The sequence below is a fragment of the Zalophus californianus genome, chromosome 4 (genome assembly GCF_009762305.2).
Source record: "Zalophus californianus isolate mZalCal1 chromosome 4, mZalCal1.pri.v2, whole genome shotgun sequence".
Taxonomy (NCBI): domain Eukaryota; kingdom Metazoa; phylum Chordata; class Mammalia; order Carnivora; family Otariidae; genus Zalophus; species Zalophus californianus.
This window is the reverse complement of record NC_045598.1, coordinates 7,441,368-7,460,123: the sequence shown is the minus strand read 5'-3', so window position 1 is coordinate 7,460,123 and position 18,756 is coordinate 7,441,368. Positions and strand designations below refer to the sequence as shown.

The window sequence follows — 18,756 nt, the reverse complement described above, 5'->3', positions numbered from 1 at the left end:
ATTTAATGCTAAATTTTGCATCCTTTTCTTTTACAATTACTCATAGGATATAATTCATGGACTCATATCTTTAAAAAAATCTAATAAAAGAGGCAAATTCATAGTAACAGAGAACAGAATGGCGGTTACCAGAGGGTAGGGATGGGGGCAAAGGGGAGATACTGATCAAAGGATACAAACTGTTAGTCCTGAGATGAGTAAGTTCTGGAGACCTAATGTGCAGCATAGTGACTATAGTTAATAATAAAGTATTGTATATTTAAAATTTGCTGAGAAATAGATCTCCACTGTTTGTTTGTTTGTTGTTTATCAATCAGAGAGAGAGAGGGAAAGAGCACAAGCAGGGGGAGCAGCAGGCAGAGGGAGAAGCAGGCTCCCTGCTGAGCAAGGAGCCCAATGCAGGACTCAATCCCAGGACCCTGGGATCATGACCTGAGCTGAAGGCAGACGCTCAACTGACTGAGCCACCCAGGCGTCCCAGATCTCCAGTGTTTTCACCGCGCACACACAAAAAAAGGGTAACTATGAGAGATGATGGTTACATTAATTAGTGTGGATTGTGGTAATCATTTTGCGATGTATACATATATCAGAACATCACACTGTACACCTTAAATATATACAATTTTATTTCCCACTGATAGAATCCTCTACAGAGAACACTGGCAAATGGCCTACAAATAGATGAAATCAGAATGGTTTCCCCAACAACTCAGCATTAACTTGTGTCTGGGAGAGCAACGATTCTGCTTTATCACAAAGTTGTAGGTTTCAAGACAGTAGAACCTACCGCTACTTTAATAATTTGCCTACAGATCTATAGCAAGGCATTATTAATGCAAGTATAAAATAAACCAGCTTAAGTCATTTTTCACCTAAGCAATTATATATGAAGAAAGAAGCTAGAAAGCAAGGACTTAAATTTCAATAATAAATCATCTTATTTGTAAAAAAAAAAATTATAAGCAAATTATTACTTACAATCTTAGTAATAAATTTACAAGTTTATTATCGATTGTAGCTAAATCGGTTGTTCAACTCAAAGAACCATTGTAAGGAAGGAGAGTAAGTTAAGACCATCTTGGTAAGCTCAAGTACCATTTAAAATCAAGAAAGAAAAGTAATCTTAGAGCCTCAATAGATACATTTCACATCATGATTAAGTAAAAAAATCACTGCTTATACCTTTATTATCATTAAGATTTCAATGTAAGAACTCTAGCTAAATTAGTGTAGTTCTCCAGGATTTCTCAATTGTAAAGAACAAAATAAACAGTCCATATTTAAACATGCTACAGCAAATATCAGAGGGATCATATCACAGGAACCATTTAGTGGATCATTCAGAGTAGCAAAGTTCAAAGTGTTACTATCCAAATGTTCATTTATTCTGTTCACAGTAAGGGAAAAGAAAAAGGACAGGAAGATGAGATATAATTGATAGAAAATAACATGAACTCACTGGTCGAGTTGCCTTGCATCTGAATGATGCATTTGGACTCTTTGCTGGTCTCTCGAGAATTGAAGGGCCGAACCCGCACAGCCACCTTCACTGAGGCTCCCGACATTCTGATGGTCTTGTTAAATATATGCAGTCCAGAAATAAAGAATAAAATCTTCTTTTGAAGTTATGTTCAAGTTTCCTTGAAAAAGAAAGCAACCCCACACAGGTAGTAGTCAGAATTAAAGAAAACATGGGCTAAAGTCTCAGGACTATTTTTATTTCCATTTCTAAAAACTTCATCCCTTTTCTTCCCATAGATCTTCTATTCTCAAAAATTTCCAAATAGAAAATTAAAGACTGAAATTTATTTTCCTATTCCATTATCTCTTTCCCATACCTAAAAAGTCCCTAAACTTAATAATAATAAAATAATAACAATAATAATAACAATAATAAATACAATTGCAAAGTAACAGGCATCTTTCTTGCTCTCTGTTTTTCTGGATCAATCTTCAGTAATATATGAAAAACACCAAACGTTGGGGCGCCTGGGTGGCTCAGTCAGAAGCGTCTGCCTTCGGCTCAGGTCACCATCCCAGGGTCCTGGGTTCGAGCCCCACATCGCATTCCCCGCTTGCAGAGAAGCCTGCTTCTCCCTCTCCCACTCCCCCTGCTGTGTTCCTGTTCTCTCTCTCTCTGTCAAATAAATAAATAAAATCTTTAAAAAAAAAATGTTTATCTGTTAAAGAGTTCCTTACACAAGTAACTTCCCATCTGCAAAACCCCTTCCTTTAAAGAAATGCTCTGAACTTCCTATACTTTAATTGCAGTTTGAAACATTCAGTTACATGATATATAATTAAACAGCAAAGGACAAAGATAAGCTCCAGCAGCTCCTTCCACTTCTAAGTACCCAGGGATTCCTTTAATTTCCACATGTACCTCATGTGACCCTTTAAACCATCCTTTACAACAAGCAGAGAAGTTTCCAGAGAAGGTTCTACCCTCAGATGTGCCACTGACTCACGGCAAAATGTATCACTACATTTCACTACTGAATGAAGCCACAGGAAAAAATGTGAATATTTTTCAGAGGAACAGTTTCCCTCCCAAAAGAACAAAGTAAACACTATTCTGTGAAAAGAACCCACATAAACTCCACAAGAAACGACAGATCTCAACCTGCACTCTATCCATTATATAAACGTCTTCAAGAGGAACCAAACAAAATACTGAAAAGAAAACCACTTATAAGTCCAATTATCAGGGAACCCCAATAAAACTTCAATCTCATTTTTCCCACATAATTAGCGATTAGCAATCCTAAACTACAGCTGCACAACTACTAATGCTTTCCAATAAGAAAAGGCAAATATCAGGGGCGCCTGGGTGGCTCAGTCGTTGGGCGTCTGCCTTCGGCTCGGGTCATGGTCCCAGGGTCCTGGGATCGAGCCTCGCATCGGGCTCCCTGCTCTGTGGGGGGCCTGCTTCTCCCTCTCCCACTCCCCCTGCTAGTGTTCCCTCTCTCGTTGTCTCTCTCTGTAGAAAAATAAATAGAATCTTTAAAAAAAAGAAGGAAAAAAAGGCAAATATTAATCAAAGAAAACAAAATAAAAACCAAAAGCCACTCTCTACCTCATTACCCTTATTTTCCTAATAGCACTATTTGAAATTCTTGTTTTTTTGGAACGCAGCTATTGTCCATCTCTCACACCTCCGTCCGAAAGCTCAGAGATCTTGTTTGCTACCACCCAGACCAGTGCCTGATGAAAGCGCTCAATAAATGTTTGCTGAAGGAGTAATTAATAAATTGCAGCTGACCATTGAACAATATGGGCTTGAAATGCACAGGTCCACTTGCACGTGGATTTTTTTTTGACAAATACAGTACAGTATTGTAAATATATTTTCTCTTCATTATAATTTTCTTAACATATTCTTTTCTCTTTTTTGTAAGAATATAGTATATAACACATATACCATACAAAATGCCTGCTAATCAAATCGTTATATCATCAGTAAGGCTTCTGGTCAACAGTGGACTGTTAGCAGTGAAATTTTGGGGAGTCACGAGTTATGTATGGATTTTCCCCTACAAGGGGGAGGGGGAGGGACAGGCACCCCCTAATACCTAATGCCTACATTGTTCAAGGGTTAACTGTATATTTCCCAGTTGTGAGAATTATCTGTTCAAGTCCTTTGCCTGGTTTGCTGACATTTTTTGGTTTTGTTTCAAATAATTGTAATATTTATTGATATTAATCTTTTTATATTTGCTGTGATGTTTTTCCAGTCTGTTTCCCATTTTATTTAATATTAAACAGATGGTTCTTGTTTAATATATCAAACATTTATTGTAATCACATTTATCAAACGAAAGCTTAGAGTTATTAACTCTCCCAGTCAACAGAGCATCACCTATAGTCACTAGCTGAGTACTTTGCCAAAAGAGTGAATGAAGCATTCAGAAAAAGCAACCCACAGAACATACTTCAATTCCCCCCTACAAAGTTCACTGTGATATACAGCCACATCTGAACACTCAACACGCTCCATTATCTTCTCCCCCAAACTAGCAATCTCTGCCAATCTTCCCATTTCTATCTGACCCCATACCATACATCTTGCAGTCATCTTTGTTTTTCTCTTTGAATCCTTTTATTAGTGTTAACATTATTAATTACATACCATATCAAAACTTTTAAAACACAATACATATTGCTATCAATTCCTTCCTCTCATTCCCATTGCCATTACCCTAACCCACTGCCACTGCCTAATCTAGTCCTCGCTACCTCATGCCTACCATACTCGCAATAGTGGAACTGATCTTTGAGTTCTTCATTCGAATCCAATAGTCCTTACACAAGGTTGTACAAAACTGAACCACACAGGGATCTTGTGAAAAGCAAATGAGCCTGGCATTCAACAGTTCTGAAAAAGGAGTTTTTGTTTTTCATTTTCCAAAGATTATGCTGCAAATCTCTTAGCCTTACTGCAATATTAACCTTTCTAAAGCATTACTTTCAATTTCACTTCCAAACTCAAGAACCTTCTCTTATTCCCCGTGCTTACAACATCAAGACCAAAGTCAAGGTACTCTGTGTTCTAGTCAAGCTCCTTTACCATCCCCCACACATGCTCTTTTACATTTTCTAACAATTTCTCCCCTATAATGGGCACATGAATTTTCATTTTTCTCCTATTTGATGGACCAGCTCTAGTCTTACCTCTTCCTAAATGACTACCCAAATATTTCAGGAATCACTGGTATTTCCTACAGTACTTAAAGCCCCAAACATATTATGAGAACCCTGCTATCATTTCATGTGACTGCATTCTATCTTGTACTGTTCTTTAATAGCTTCCCAAAATGAAACTCCTATTGCCTTGAAAAACTCTTTGAACTTGGGCTCCTTGAAAAAATGGCTAATTCCAAGGCTGGGCAAGAAATTTCAAGATGATCCTGGGACATTTTATTGTGATCACAAGCAAGAAATCTACCAAAGATGAACAGAGTCATGGCAAAAGGACACAAGTGCCAACTTAAAGGGGCTCCCAAACATGGAATTACAGCATAAAGATAAATACATTCATACAAACCACAAATAGATTGAAGAACATCAAATATATAAATTCACAAGTTCATAATACTTTTAAAAAGCCTCATTATTCTGAAAACTGGCAAATAAAAGAAGTAAGCATACACCCAGTCTGTATATCCTATATAAACTATACTCCAGGACAGCCAAATAGTCAATGAGGGCAAGTTCTTCTCACAAAAAAAAAAGTCTGGCTAATAATTGCAGAAGAGATGACAGAATTGGAATGTCACCATTTCCAACCCTACTGATATAAAGGCTCTCTGCAACAATAATCACTAGCTACAAAAAAAAAAAAAAAAAAGGCCCTAGATGAATGGTTGGTTGATGTGGGAACATTTTATTGCTTGGATTAGGCGGACAGTAACTGAGCTAATTAATCAATCTTAACATCACTAAAAGTGGGACACCTAGGTGGTCTATGCTTCCACATGTGCTACAGTGGGAAACACACAGCACCACCTAGGAAGCATTCTTATCCTACACCCTTAAAAAAAAAAAAAAATGAAGAAAATGAGCCTCAGCTCGGACTACCCGTTACAGGACACACAGGGGAGCAAATGAAAAATTTAAATGATACCTGAAAGATACAATCAGCCAAACCCAGAATACAGAAAAATCTATAGGTCCTGTCACCCAGTTTCTTAAAATAAATAGCATGGGGGGGGTGTAATAAAAAAGACTTGTGTTAGTTACCAAACAAATGCAATGATTTTTTTAATCAAGAAACTCCGCAAAAAAAACATTTCTTAGATAGCAGATTAGTCTGAACATAGACCGGGTATCAGATAATGTTAAGAAATTTGTTAGGGGAAGACAGAAGAAGCGAGTTTGCCAAAATGACAATTATAGAATATTTAGATATTTAAGTTAAAAAAACAAAACCTTCGGGACGCCTGGGTGGCTCAGTCATTAAGTGTCTGCCTTCGGCTCAGGTCATGATCCCAGAGTCCTGGGATCGAGTCCCACATCGGGCTCCTTGCTCAGTGAGGAGACTGCTTCTCCCTCTCCCTCTGCTGCTCCCCCTGCTTGTGCCCTCTCTCTCTGACAAATAAATAAATAAAAATCTTAAAAAAAAAAGATTTCCTTTAAAAACAAAACAAAACAAAAACAAAAACAAAACCTTCTTCTTTTGTATTCTATCCAAGGCCTGCCAAAGCGTTGAATGCTGCTAACTGATTTAGAAACAGACAACAAAGGCTGAAACGTCCTTGCCAGGATTTAGATATAAAGAACCATGCATTTGTAACTAGGAACCAAAACACTAACACCTCCAACACCTGCTTGCTTCTTCTATCCATCTAATCAATTGCCAAATTACACAGCTTCTACCTATAAAATTTCTTTCCATTTCTACCCCTGCTATCCCTTTTAGATCTTCAATAATTCTTACCCAAGACTGTTAACCTTACCACTTTCTCTTGCTTCTATGCAAAACCTACTGCACAATACTGCCACGTTCATCTACTCCATCCATACCATGCAGTACTGACAAACTGGTCTTCCTGAAGCACAGGTCTGTTCATATGAGTGTCCACTTAAAAATCCTCAAAATTCCTCTACTGTCTCCCAAGCAATGACTGCACTTCCCACACTGGTGTTCAATGTGTCCTGCAACATAAACCACCTACTTTTACAAGCCCACAAAACACTGCCTTCCATCCACATTCCTTAACAACCACCCACCAGAGGGCTTCCTGAAAGTATCTCATGCTTTTCCTGTCCCTGTGCCTTTGCTCCAATGTTCCTGAAGGAACACTGTGCCCTTCTTCCTCTACCATTCTTCTCAAAATCCAATTTAGTCTTCTAAGATCTTCTTGTATGCCACCTACATCTATAGCCTTCACAGAATCTCCCCACCTCCCAAACTAAATGCTAATGCTTCTCCATTTATTACTACTCAGTTCACCAACCTTACCGAGGCCAAGGAAGTTACTTTTCTTATCTCTACTATATATTTTAAGTTCCTTATGGATAAAAACTGAATTTCAGTCATGTTTCTAATCCCCTAGATACAGGGTCTTGAATATGGTAGTTAAAATATTTTGGCTGAATTCCTGGTTATTTTGTCAACAGGCTGATGCCTGAATGGCATTAATAAAAACCATTAGTTGTTTCAAAATAGAGACAAGTCATTTGATCAAAAGGAAGAAGGATAAAATTTATTTCAAATTCCTTCCTAATTAAAAAAGCTAACAGTCATTCTTTTTTGGAAATGATAAGTGCATTTTAAAATTACTTCCCCCCCCCAAGTAAATAAATAACAAAATCACTTTTCTCAAACAATTTGAACCTAAATATGTATTTTTTCTGATTTAACTGTCTTAAGGTAAAACTGTAACCACCTTCACGAGTTAAAATTTTACACAGTAGGGGCGCCTGGGTGGCTCAGTCAGGTAAGCGGCTGCCTTCAGCTCAGGTCATGATCCTGGGGTCTTGGGATGAAGCCCCGCATCCGCTACCTGCTCAGCGGGGAATCAGCTTCTCCCTCTGCCCCTCCCCCCTGCTCATGCATGGCCGCGCTTGCTCTAATAAAAATCTTTAAAAAAAATGTTTACATAGTAATAGGAAACTACAGTTAAATGAACTACAGAAAGTGTTACTTTGTTACTTCTCTACTACTATAAACAGTATCTTTTTTTTTTTTTAAGATTCTATTTGACAGAGAGAGACACAGCAAGAGTGGGAACACAAGCAGGGGGAGTGGGAGAGGGAGAAGCAGGCTTCCTGCCGAGCAGGGAGCCCGATGCGGGGCTGGATCCCAGAAGCCTGGGATCATGACCTGAGCCGAAGGCAGACGCTTAACGACTGAGCCGCCCAGGCGCCCCAAACAGTATCTCTTTATAACAGAATTACATCAAAGAATTACAGCTTCAAAAATCCCTGGCTCTTTAAGAAAAATTACCAGTTATATAAGCCTGAAATCAGGCTTAAATTCCAGTTGGAAACAATAATTACAGAATACTTTTAGGAAGTTATAGGAAAACAATAACTTCTTTTAACTAGCATAAAAATTATTCTCCAAGCTTTGAGCAGCCAAAGGAAGAAAGGCAGGTAGGAAAGACAATCACACATACTCTAACACATACACTTACACAGCCTCAGTTCTAGACTGTTCCTCTGACCGGTTTTCCTTCCTATGACACACAATTAGAAGCATCAGGAAAGCGGAATGGAGCAAAAATTCCAGAAGCATTCACTAACAATAAAGGGATAATAAAACAGGCCCAATTTATTTGAATTTTTCTGAAATCTTGCCCAATTGCTTAACTTTGATCTTGTGCAATTGAACCTGCCCTCAGAGATTCCCTGGACTATTAGGAGCCTAAGGAGAAGATTAATTCTCAAACTGACCTTTCAGCAAAAGGAATAAACAGGAATGAAATAATACTAGTTTTTGGTTCGTTTGTTTTTGTAATATTCCTTTTCTATAGAAAAGAGCCAGGATTATATTCCTAAAACAGAAGTCAGTTCATGTCATTTCCTCTACTTAAAAACCTTCCATTGGTTTCCGTAGCCTCAGAACATAACCTAAAAATTCAAGGGCCTCCACAATCCAACCTCCTTCCCCAGCCTCCATTTTCACTGCCCAGCTTCAAGCCTTCTTCTCTACCAAGCACCCTCTTACTGCACCAAACACTCTACTCCTGGAAGCTCAATCTTCCTTCTCAACCTATTACAAATCCATATCTTTTGAGGACAAGATCAAATATCACCATGAAGCAGGAAACGTTAAGTCACACATTCCTTAATGTGCCCCTTTCTGAGCCACAAGTGATACTTTCTTTCTCTTTGCTCCTTAAAAACGTTGTGTTGATTCATTTTCCTACTTACTCCATCCGCCCTGTGTTGCAGCCAGTAGTTCACTTAACTCTCATACACTGATACAGTATTCAGTACGTGCTTAGCACAAGTGAAAATAGAATTTAACCAAGAAATTCAGTCTTTTAAATTCAATAGTCACACAATTTGCCATACAGCAGCAAATTTACAACAGCAACAAGCAGTCTGTTTAAAAGATCATCTTTTCCAATGAATTATGGCTTAAAAAATGAATTATAACTTAAAGAATGAATGGGTCCCCAAAAGTAAATATCTGTAGCTAGTGAGCCCATTTTGAGATGCTATGAAAACTTCGTTATTATAAGGTTTGCATCTCTCAGGCCAATAATTTTCATGAAGACCAAGCAGATTTTAGGACCCAATACTCTGTCACTGGCCATGGCTATACTGATAAAATGCGCCCCCTCCAAAAGGTAAGAATTTATTTTTCTCTGTGTATGAATTACCTGTCTATTCTTGGTCTTTGACTCTATGAATAAAAATCAGCCATGAGCCAAGCTGTGAAAGCTCAAAATGAATCACATGTTGGAAAAGCTTCTTTCTGCATTCTAGCCCAATGCCAAGAATCAGACTGCACAGAGTCTCCTGACAGGTCAGATTTTTTCTCTCAAATGGGGTTAAACTAGCTCACCCAAACTCTCCAACTGTTTTCTTTTAACTACTATCTAATATAAGTTTTAACATACAATTTTGGATTTAATAGGCACATGTCCTCCGGTCACTGCAATTAATAAATCAAGGATCCTCTTTTTAACCGGTAACATGATTTTATTCATAAACCAAGAGGTGCATCAAGAGACAACAGCTCCTAGGGGTACCTGGCTGGCTCAGTCGGTAAAGCAGGTGACTCAGGGTCATGAGTTCAAACCCCACACTGGGCATAGAGCTTAAAAAATAAAAATAAAGAGACAACAGCTCCTATGGCATATTCTAAATGAAAGTGATTGTTTTTTCTTCCAAAGATAGTTAATACTAAACTCTAACCAGTAAGTCAATTCATTCTAATATCTGAAGCTATGTCTCATAATTTTATTTTAGCAGACCTGGGAATTCTGCCACTCAAATCCCACATTCCCCTGAAGCTCTTCTATTGTCAAAGTGGATGACAGACAACACCTTCTCCTGGGATTGTCCAGGCTAAAATGAACTCAGCTCAGCTATAGTGCAGAAATGGTTAAGTTTCAATCAGAGGTTAAGCAATTATTTTTATTTTTTTTAAAGATTTTATTTATTTATTCATGAGAGACAGAGACAGAGAGAGAGAGAGGCAGAGGGAGAATCAGAGGTTAATTCAAATTTGGTATGAGTTGAGTCCCTGCCCTTAAAGAGACAGCATGACAAAAAAAAAAAAAAAAAGAAAGAAAGAAAGAAAGAAAAGAAAAAGAAAAAAAAATTTGGTATGAACCAAGGTTCCCTCCTTCTGAAACCTCCCCATGACCACACCTCTGCAGCTAGGGCCTAAGAGGTAGCTCATTATCTGGGCAAGAATGCAAGTCAGACTTTTCCATCCAAGTGTCAACAATGTGTCAATCTTGCCACATGATAAACATACAGAAAGTACTTTTCATTTAGATGACAATACAAGTATTCCGGACTCTCACAAGGGTTAAATAATGAGTCTTCTGCTGGTAAATTCAGGTTTATCTTTTTTTTTTTAAAGATTTTATTTATTTATTTGAGAGAGAGAGAATGAGAGACAGAGAGCACAAGAGGGAAGAGGGTCAGAGGGAGAAGCAGACGCCCCGCGGAGCAGGGAGCCCAATATGAGACTTGATCCCGGGACTCCAGGATCATGACCTGAGCTGAAGGCAGTCGCTTAACCAACTGAGCCACCCAGGCGCCCTAAATTCAGGTTTATCTTTATATAAAGTTACATATCTGAACCATATTAGTCATATCCTTCATAAAAAAGACTGATTATGGTTTAGTATATTTTCAGTTTGGAAAGCAGGTGGATTACTTTTTTTAAAACGGTCTCTGAAGAACATCTTTTCCTTTCACCTGTTGAAAACACTTAGTGTGTACATCCTTGTATCAGGATGTCTAACACTTTTCTCTTACAGTTTTAGAATTTATTACCCCCCCAAAAAGTTTCTCTTGATGAACCATTATATATATGTACATGTATATTTTCTTTCCCTTTTTACTTTGACTTCTAAAAGTTTCAAAACTAAATTATAATAACCACATTACACAAATTGCTGTAATTTATTTATTTAGTTTTTCCTCCTGTTACACAGTTTTCTTTCTTATCTATACTTTAGCAGCCCCTCATATTTATGCTATTTGTGGGAGGCTGCTTAAAACCTTTTTAGAAGCAGTAAGTGGTAGAAATTATAAACCAAAAAAAGTTCCTGTAATAAACCTATTCTGCTATTTAACATCAGAAATATGTCAAAATTCTAGTTCCTAAAAACAAGACTTCAAAAATTATACAAAAATTTGTGCTGAATGAATTTGATAACTGTGAGTGGCCAGAAAAGCAGGCCAAGATCTGAAACGAGATCCACCAAACAGAAGCAGACAAAAGTTCAATGAAGGAGGGAGTGTGAAGTAAGCAATACTTCCAGTGCAGCAAAGCCATGAAGTATGTCTCCTGGTTTCAGCAATAACAGGCTGGAAACCAGAGCAAGAGCAGGTGTCCGTGAAGTGAGGGACACAGAAGCCAGTCTATGGTGGGCTGGGGAGTAACTAGGAGGCCAGGAAGTGGAAATACAAGTATCCTCCTTGCTTCCAGCACTTGGCTGTGAGGGGCAGGAGAGTGACAGCTAGGAGGGAACAGGAATGAAGGAAGAATTTTTCTCCCCTGCTTCCCCGTTTTTATTAGGAGAGATCTGCATGTTTCTATACTTTATTCAACAGCTATTTATTAGGTGCCTACCATGTGATAGGCAGTTCCAGGAGTCTGGGATAAATCGATGAATGAAACAGATAAACATCCCTGCCATGGAGAAGCTTACATTCTAATTCTAGTAGGGGAAGTGGGGACATTAAAATAATAATTTCTACAGAATGCTATGTGATAATAAGCATTACCAGGGAGAGAAAGTACAGCAAAGGCAGATGGCTCAGGAGTATGGCGGGGAGGAACGCTGTGTACGTACATAAATGAGGTTAGGGTAGGCCTGCTGAGGTGGTGAGGTTTAAGCAGAGACTTGAAGGACATGAAGGAGTTAGCCAAGCAGCCTCCAGGGGAAGAGTGTTCTAGGTAGAAGAGTCAGAGCAAAGGCCCTAAAGTGGGACTGTAGGGAAACAGTGAAAGGGGAAAAGAGTAACCAATACAACAAGTCCCTAAAGATTACAAGGCGATGACATCCAGAACACAGGCCAAGGGATTAGCTGAAGTTGGGAGAGTAACCTTTTCTCTATGACTGGAGGAAAGAAGGTAAGAAAGAAGGCACAGAATTCTTTAAGTAGAGGAAGAGGAAGCACGCGGGGGGGGGGGGGGCCGAGGTGCATGCCCTTTTTTCCCTATGAGGTGGTAGGTAAGGTTTTAAGCCAAGCATGGGGCAGTGGGGAGGCTTGAGTAAAGCAGTCAAAATTTTAGAAGTCACTGTGAAGAACAGTGGAGGGAAATGGACAGAATTACTTCAACAGACACCAAAGACAGATTCAGAGGAGACCTAAGATTACACATTAATTGTGGCACTAACCCCCAGCACTGTGTGAGATTTCTCCGTGGCAGGCTAAATATAGAAGGTATGGGTGGTAGGAAGGATGTAAGACTGGCATCTGCATAATGGGTCCTGCAGAATAAAATAAAGAATGAAAGACTGCAAGTGCTGGTAAGAAAAGAGCTGAAGCAGTGCACCCCAAAAGTCAAAGTGTAAAATCTGGAAGAGGCTGATGGACCAGGAGACAATGTGGAAGAGCATCCGGAAGGAGACTACAAAAGTGAGAGCTATAAATGATCAGAGCTTCAGATCTGAAGGACAACCTGACATTAAGACAGATCTGAAGGTGATGACAACGTAGAAGATGGGGCCACAATACCGAGTTACTGGAACAGCATGGAGCTAACGTTTGCTTGAACTGAAGTCAAAGAATTTTATGGTTAAAGGTAGTTACAGAAGAAGTACAGTACAGTGGCTACATACTTATTTCTAGTGACCTGGGGGAAGTCACCTAACCTGTTTCTTCATCTGTAAAATAGGGGGTAACAGTATCTATTTCATACGGTTGTTACAAGGATTAAACTAGTGAACAATGTAAACTGCTTGGAAAAGAGCCTAGCACATAGAAAGGGCTCAATATGAGTGAGCTATTTCGTCATTATTGTTGTTGTTATTGGTTATAGTCATTGACATCTGCCAGGATGATGTCAGAAATTCAGACAGAGGGAGAATTAAGCCAAGTATCAAAGACATCACACAGAGCAAATGGTAGAGGATGGTATAGTTGAATGATACACTTTGGAATAAACAATGTGATATTAAATATAAAAAAAATTTCTTTAATCCATCAGGCATTTACAATCTTGTGACTTCAAACACATATACAAACAACGACAAAGCAATCATAAAAGTACCAACTGAGCAGTAGGTAAGTATTATATGGCAATACCAAAGGGAAAAGGCTCTGACTATAAAAACCATGGAAACTACCACGGCATGGACTAAATTGTACTAAACCACTAAATTGTACTAAAACGGAAAAGACCTAGGGTTAACTCTATCTTACCATGTCTGTATACAAATGGTAAAGTGTACATTCCTTGAGAGTAAAGAACTAAATCTCTATATGCACTGTCAATAAACTGATAATGAATGTCATAAAAGTGAGTGTAAATGAATCACTGGGCCATTAACCAAAAAGCCCACCTCAAAGAGAAGTCCCAGGACCCTTCTGTACTTCTTATCAGAGTCACATCTGCTTCATTTATCTTCTATTCTAATGAGCTGCACAAAGAAAAGTTCTGAAAGTATGTGTATTTATCCGCAGACTTCTGGGGTGCACTGCTATTCAAACTTTTATGAACTCAGAAATTCATCAGTTTGTTCCAACAAGGCCATCTTTCAAAGAGGACGACATGAAGTAGGCAGGCTATACCTTTCACTTCAAAGCCTTGTAAAATTATATCAGTTTACAAGATCAAAAGGATATGCTTCACTCCTGGAAAAGACCTGCTGTGATTAGCAACCCGGGAAGGGGTTTACAAACTAGAAGGCAGGGGCCCAGTGTTGTCCTTTACTTTGTACACAGAACAAGACCATGACAGGGAAGTGAGCTAGAAAGCTTTGGCCTGGGAGAGACTATTGGCACTCTTCTTGAGAGTTTATTCCCTGAACAAATTCAAAGTGGGAAAGAGAAAAAAGGGAAGTTGCATTCATATCTGGTCTTGGAAGGAAAAATGGTCTGTTTAAGCCCTTCGAAGCTGTACTTAATTGGATAAATTTTGGAAAAACTTCATCAGAACAGAGCTGCACAGATTCATAAAATTCTGCCACCAAATCAGGTTCACAATCAGGTCTGATTTTATCAAATGCTGAAAATTATACTTAACCACAATTCTTCAGGTCGTTTTTTGCTAGTAAAGTAACTGTAAAAATTTAAAACTTAGAAATAGTTCTTAATTGGGGCATGGAATTTTAAAACAGACATTCTGTATTTCTCTCATGCTAAAGTAATACAAAAAGCACTAGTTTCCATCGACACCATTTTTTAGTCAACTAAGTTTTTTTTTTAAGATTTTATTTATTTATTTGACAGAGAGAGAGAGACAGCGAGAGAGGGAACACAAGCAGGGGGAATGGGAAAGGGAGAAGCAGGCTTCCTGCCGAGCAGGGAGCCTGATGCGATGCGGGGCTCAATCCCAGGACCGTGAGACCATGACCTGAGCCGAAGGCAGTCACTTAACCAACTGAGCCACCCAGGCGCCCTCAACTACGTTTTAAAAGGAAAGCTTAACGATAAAACTACAAAAATAAAGTATTAAGACTTTTCTTAGAAAACCCTAACTGAAAATTTTTAGATAGTTCAACTTAAGAAGTCACAGGAATTTGTTCATTAAGAAATGAAGTTTGAAAGCAAAAGGCACCAAGATCGGCATGCCACTCTCCTCAAGCATGTAGGAGAAGCCAGATTTACAAGCTCACACTGAATTCAGTTATTGATCATTTCCAGATCTGCTTTACAATCCCAAGGTGTGTGCAATCCTCATACTCCATCCTCACACGGTACATTTAACTCCACCTGCCTCATAATCCAACAGCCACACCAAGTTAATTAGAAAGCACCACCTCACTTAAGAGAACACAAGCTAAGATTTTATTATGACTAAGCTAAGCTGACAAAATGCCAGCCTTTAAATAAAATATCCACCATGATATCACTTAAGAGCTATTCAAACCCAATCATCACACTTTCATGGGGCTCAGACAGACCCATCTATGACACAAAGCAACATATTCAGTGTCGGCAGAACAGCTGCCTAGAACAGTAAGAGATATGTGAGTACGGGATCTGTTGACAATCTAATTTCAGCCACCTCCAGATTCCACAAAGATGACAACCTGCATCTTCAGAAATACTGCTGCATGCCTCTCCCACTGTCAGAACATGCCAGGTTACTAAATCTCTGCATGGTGAGCTACTCTGAAAATCTACCCATCCAGTGCAATATACCAACTCGAAGCCTCCGTACTGGTAAACTGGCCTTAGCAAACCTCAGATCTGCCTGTGTACATGTAAGGTATTATCATCAGGCCTCCACAGTCCATAGCACTGGCCGTACAAGATGAATAGAGAAACACAGTATTCACCCCAACAAGAATGGAAGCTTGAAGGCACTTTAGCACAGAAGCTCATTTAGCAATTCACCAAGGAGAAAAAGTGATTCGGGAGTTCAATTCTGGTTTTAGGGCCGGAATGTGTTGTGTTGCATGAACAATGACTAGCTTGCTCGAGCAGGCTCCCAACCCCCACAACTTGGCTTCTGGCGCGGCCAGTCACCCTGAAAGCTGCCAGGGCTGTCACTCGGTGCCTTCCAGCAACCGGACTTGGCTACTAAAGGATTTGTCAGATCATCCTCCCAATATGGCTGCCAGAGTAATCCCGGGCTGCTGAACGCCGAGACCACACCAGCCTTCCTTGCGCCTGGCCAGCATCCCACACGCCCCCTCCCTCTCCATCGCGCTCCTCTCCCCGCTCCTCGCGCCATCGGCTTCCCCTCCGCCACGCCAAGCCCCTTCCTACCTTCATCTGGCCAAAGCGCATAACCCCATTCCCAGGCTCAGCTCCGACGCCAACCGTAATGGGGGAGAGGGGATGGGGGAAACGAGAACCGGGGGCTTCAAAACGGCGCGGCGCCCGCTCCACAGAGCTGCAGTGTGCGCAGAGAGCGCAAGCAGCCGACAACGGCGGGCCAGCTGACCGCTGGGCACAGCGCGAGTCCGGCGGCTCAGGGGAAGCCGAGGGCTGGTGCCAGGCACTACGGGCGACCCAGCAGGCCGCTGGACCCGAGGCCGGGACTCGCCGGCCCGGGAGGGTCCCCCGCCCCGCCCCGCCCCACCCCGTGCGCCGGTGGGGCGGCGCGGCTCCCGCCCGGCCCCGCGCTTCCTCCGCTCGGACCCCGCCCGGCCCGGGCCCGGCCTCCCCTCCCCCCGGAGGCCCCCTCCCCAGCCCCGGCGGCCGCGGCGCCAACCGCCGCACGCCCCCAGCCTTACCTCAGCCGCGCTGCGGACCGACGGGCGGACGGACGGGCCGGGTCAGCAGGCGCCGCGGCGCGCGGGGGCGCTGGGGGTCCGGCACCGATGCTCCTCAGCGCGAGCAGCGGCTGCCACGAGCCGCAGGGCGCCGCTCCGCAGCCCCATCACGCAGCGGCCCGGCCCCGCATCGAGGGCCGTGGCGCGGGGAGGGCGGGAGCACTGGAAGCCGGGGCGCGGCGACGAGCCGGCGGTGGCAGCTGCTGCGGATGGGGAGCGGCTGGGACTCGCGCTGGCGCCTCCCAAGGCTGCCGCCGTCCGACTGCCCCGCGTAGCTCCTCGCGAAGCTCCGCCCGCAGCCGCCCGCGCCGGACACCGCCCCGAGCCCGGCCGCCGCGCGTCACCTCGGCCCGCCCCGACGTCCGCGATTGACGCGGGAGGCGGCCAATCGGGACTTAGAGCTCGCGGCGGCCGGCCAATCGCAGGGTGAGCCAGAGAGGGGATGGGGCGAGGAGCTGAGGAGATGCCCGGGCGCCTCCTGGTGGCCCGGACGCCCGCGCTGGAGCGGGGCTGCGGGGCTGCGGGCCTGCGGGGTTGGGGAGGCCGGCGCCCAGAGTCCCCTCACGGGTGACCCTCGAAGGACGTCATTCGGCAGCGGTCGCGCCTGGCCCACCTGATGATCCGCCTTGTAAGGAAACAAAGCTTGGCCAAGCGGGGCGGGGCGGGACTGTGGGGGCCAGGCGCCTGCCGAGGGGCTGAGATGAATACGGGAGGCGGCCGAGTGTGGAGTCATTGTGCGTTTGGAAAGCCGCTCGCTCGGGGAAGCCGCCAAACACGGCGCAGTCGGAATTGAAACACGCAAAGGGATGAGTGTATTATCCCGCAGCAAGCTTCCCGGCCTATTCTTATCGAGCCCGATCACAACACCTCCCACACGCCACCTTGGGAGAAAAGGCGGAATGAGTAATGGAAAAGCAAGATTTTAGTGGGCATTCAACTTGTCTCCTTGGGAGACGGGGTAAGGGCCGTGAGTAAAAGAACAAAACGCTTTGTATCGTCCCTGAGCTAATGACCCGAGCTCCCCTCCGGGAGATGCCCTTGAAGGAGGGTGGTTGGAATTGAGCAACCCGGAGAACACGAGCACTCTAGTAGCGATTTTCTAAAAATCAGATTTAGATTCAGCTCAAAAGGAAAAGCCCACGGCTGTTCATGAGTGGTCCAGTTCAGTACCTAATGAAATAAAATACTCAACGGTATACATGTGCAATTATCATGCCAAGCACCGTTATTTTATAAGGTGTGAAATGCTTTTTTATTTACTAACAGAAAGTAAAATTGGATTTCCCCCCTGAATTCAATACAGGTTTGGGTGTTTTACTTATAAGCAGACACTAAAACATCAAAACTAATTTCCTACACTAATGATTTTGGAAAATCTGCATCCCCACTAAAGTCCTCATACTCCATCCAGTCAACATTTATTGAACATTTATCATTTTATTTAGAATTAAACTCCACCTGGGGCCCCTGGGTGGCTCAGTCGTTAAGCGTCTGCCTTCGGCTCGGGTCATGATCCCAGGGTCCTGGGATCCAGCCCTGCATCGGGCTCCCTGCTCCACGGGAAGCCTGCTTCTCCCTCTCCCACTCCCCCTGCTTGTGTTCCTGCTCTCGCTGTGTCTCTCTCTGTCAAATAAATAAATAAACAAAATAAAACAAAATATTTTAAAAAATAAAATAAAAATAAAAAAAAGAATTAAATCCACCTACCCACAAAAGGATTTGATATAACTCCCATGGAAGCATACGAGGAATAGAACTGTATAGCATTAACATAGGAGTAAAGTTAATAATTAAAAAAAAAAAAAGAGGCTATATGGTGGGAGAGAAAAGCTATATGAACAAGCCCAGTGCATAGAAAGAAAAGTAACATTAAAAAGCAGACTCAGGGGCGCCTGGGTGGCTCAGTTGGTTAAGCGACTGCCTTCGGCTCAGGTCATGATCCTGGAGTCCCTGGATCGAGTCCCGCATCGGGCTCTCTGCTCAGCAGGGAGTCTGCTTCTCCCTCTGACCCTTCCCCCCCTCATGTGCTTTCTCTCTCTCTCATTCTCTCTCTCTCAAATAAATAAATGAAATCTTTAAAAAATAAAAAAAATAAATAAAAAATAAAAAGCAGACTCAGGGAATGTGCTACCACTGAGCACAAAACTCAGCCCTTAGTTTCCTG

General features: G+C 42.1%; 1 protein-coding gene across 1 annotated transcript in view; it reads right to left on the bottom strand.

The window, feature by feature from the left end:
• KIF1B (kinesin family member 1B) overlaps positions 1 to 16,783 on the bottom strand; it is a 141,267-nt gene extending 124,484 nt beyond the window's left edge. Inside the window, 2 exon segments of the mRNA XM_035726999.1 lie at positions 1,463 to 1,643; positions 16,554 to 16,783. Coding sequence (XP_035582892.1) covers positions 1,463 to 1,568 — 106 coding nt within the window. The 5' untranslated portion in view covers positions 1,569 to 1,643; positions 16,554 to 16,783.
• Between the last annotated feature and the right edge of the window lie 1,973 nt (positions 16,784 to 18,756).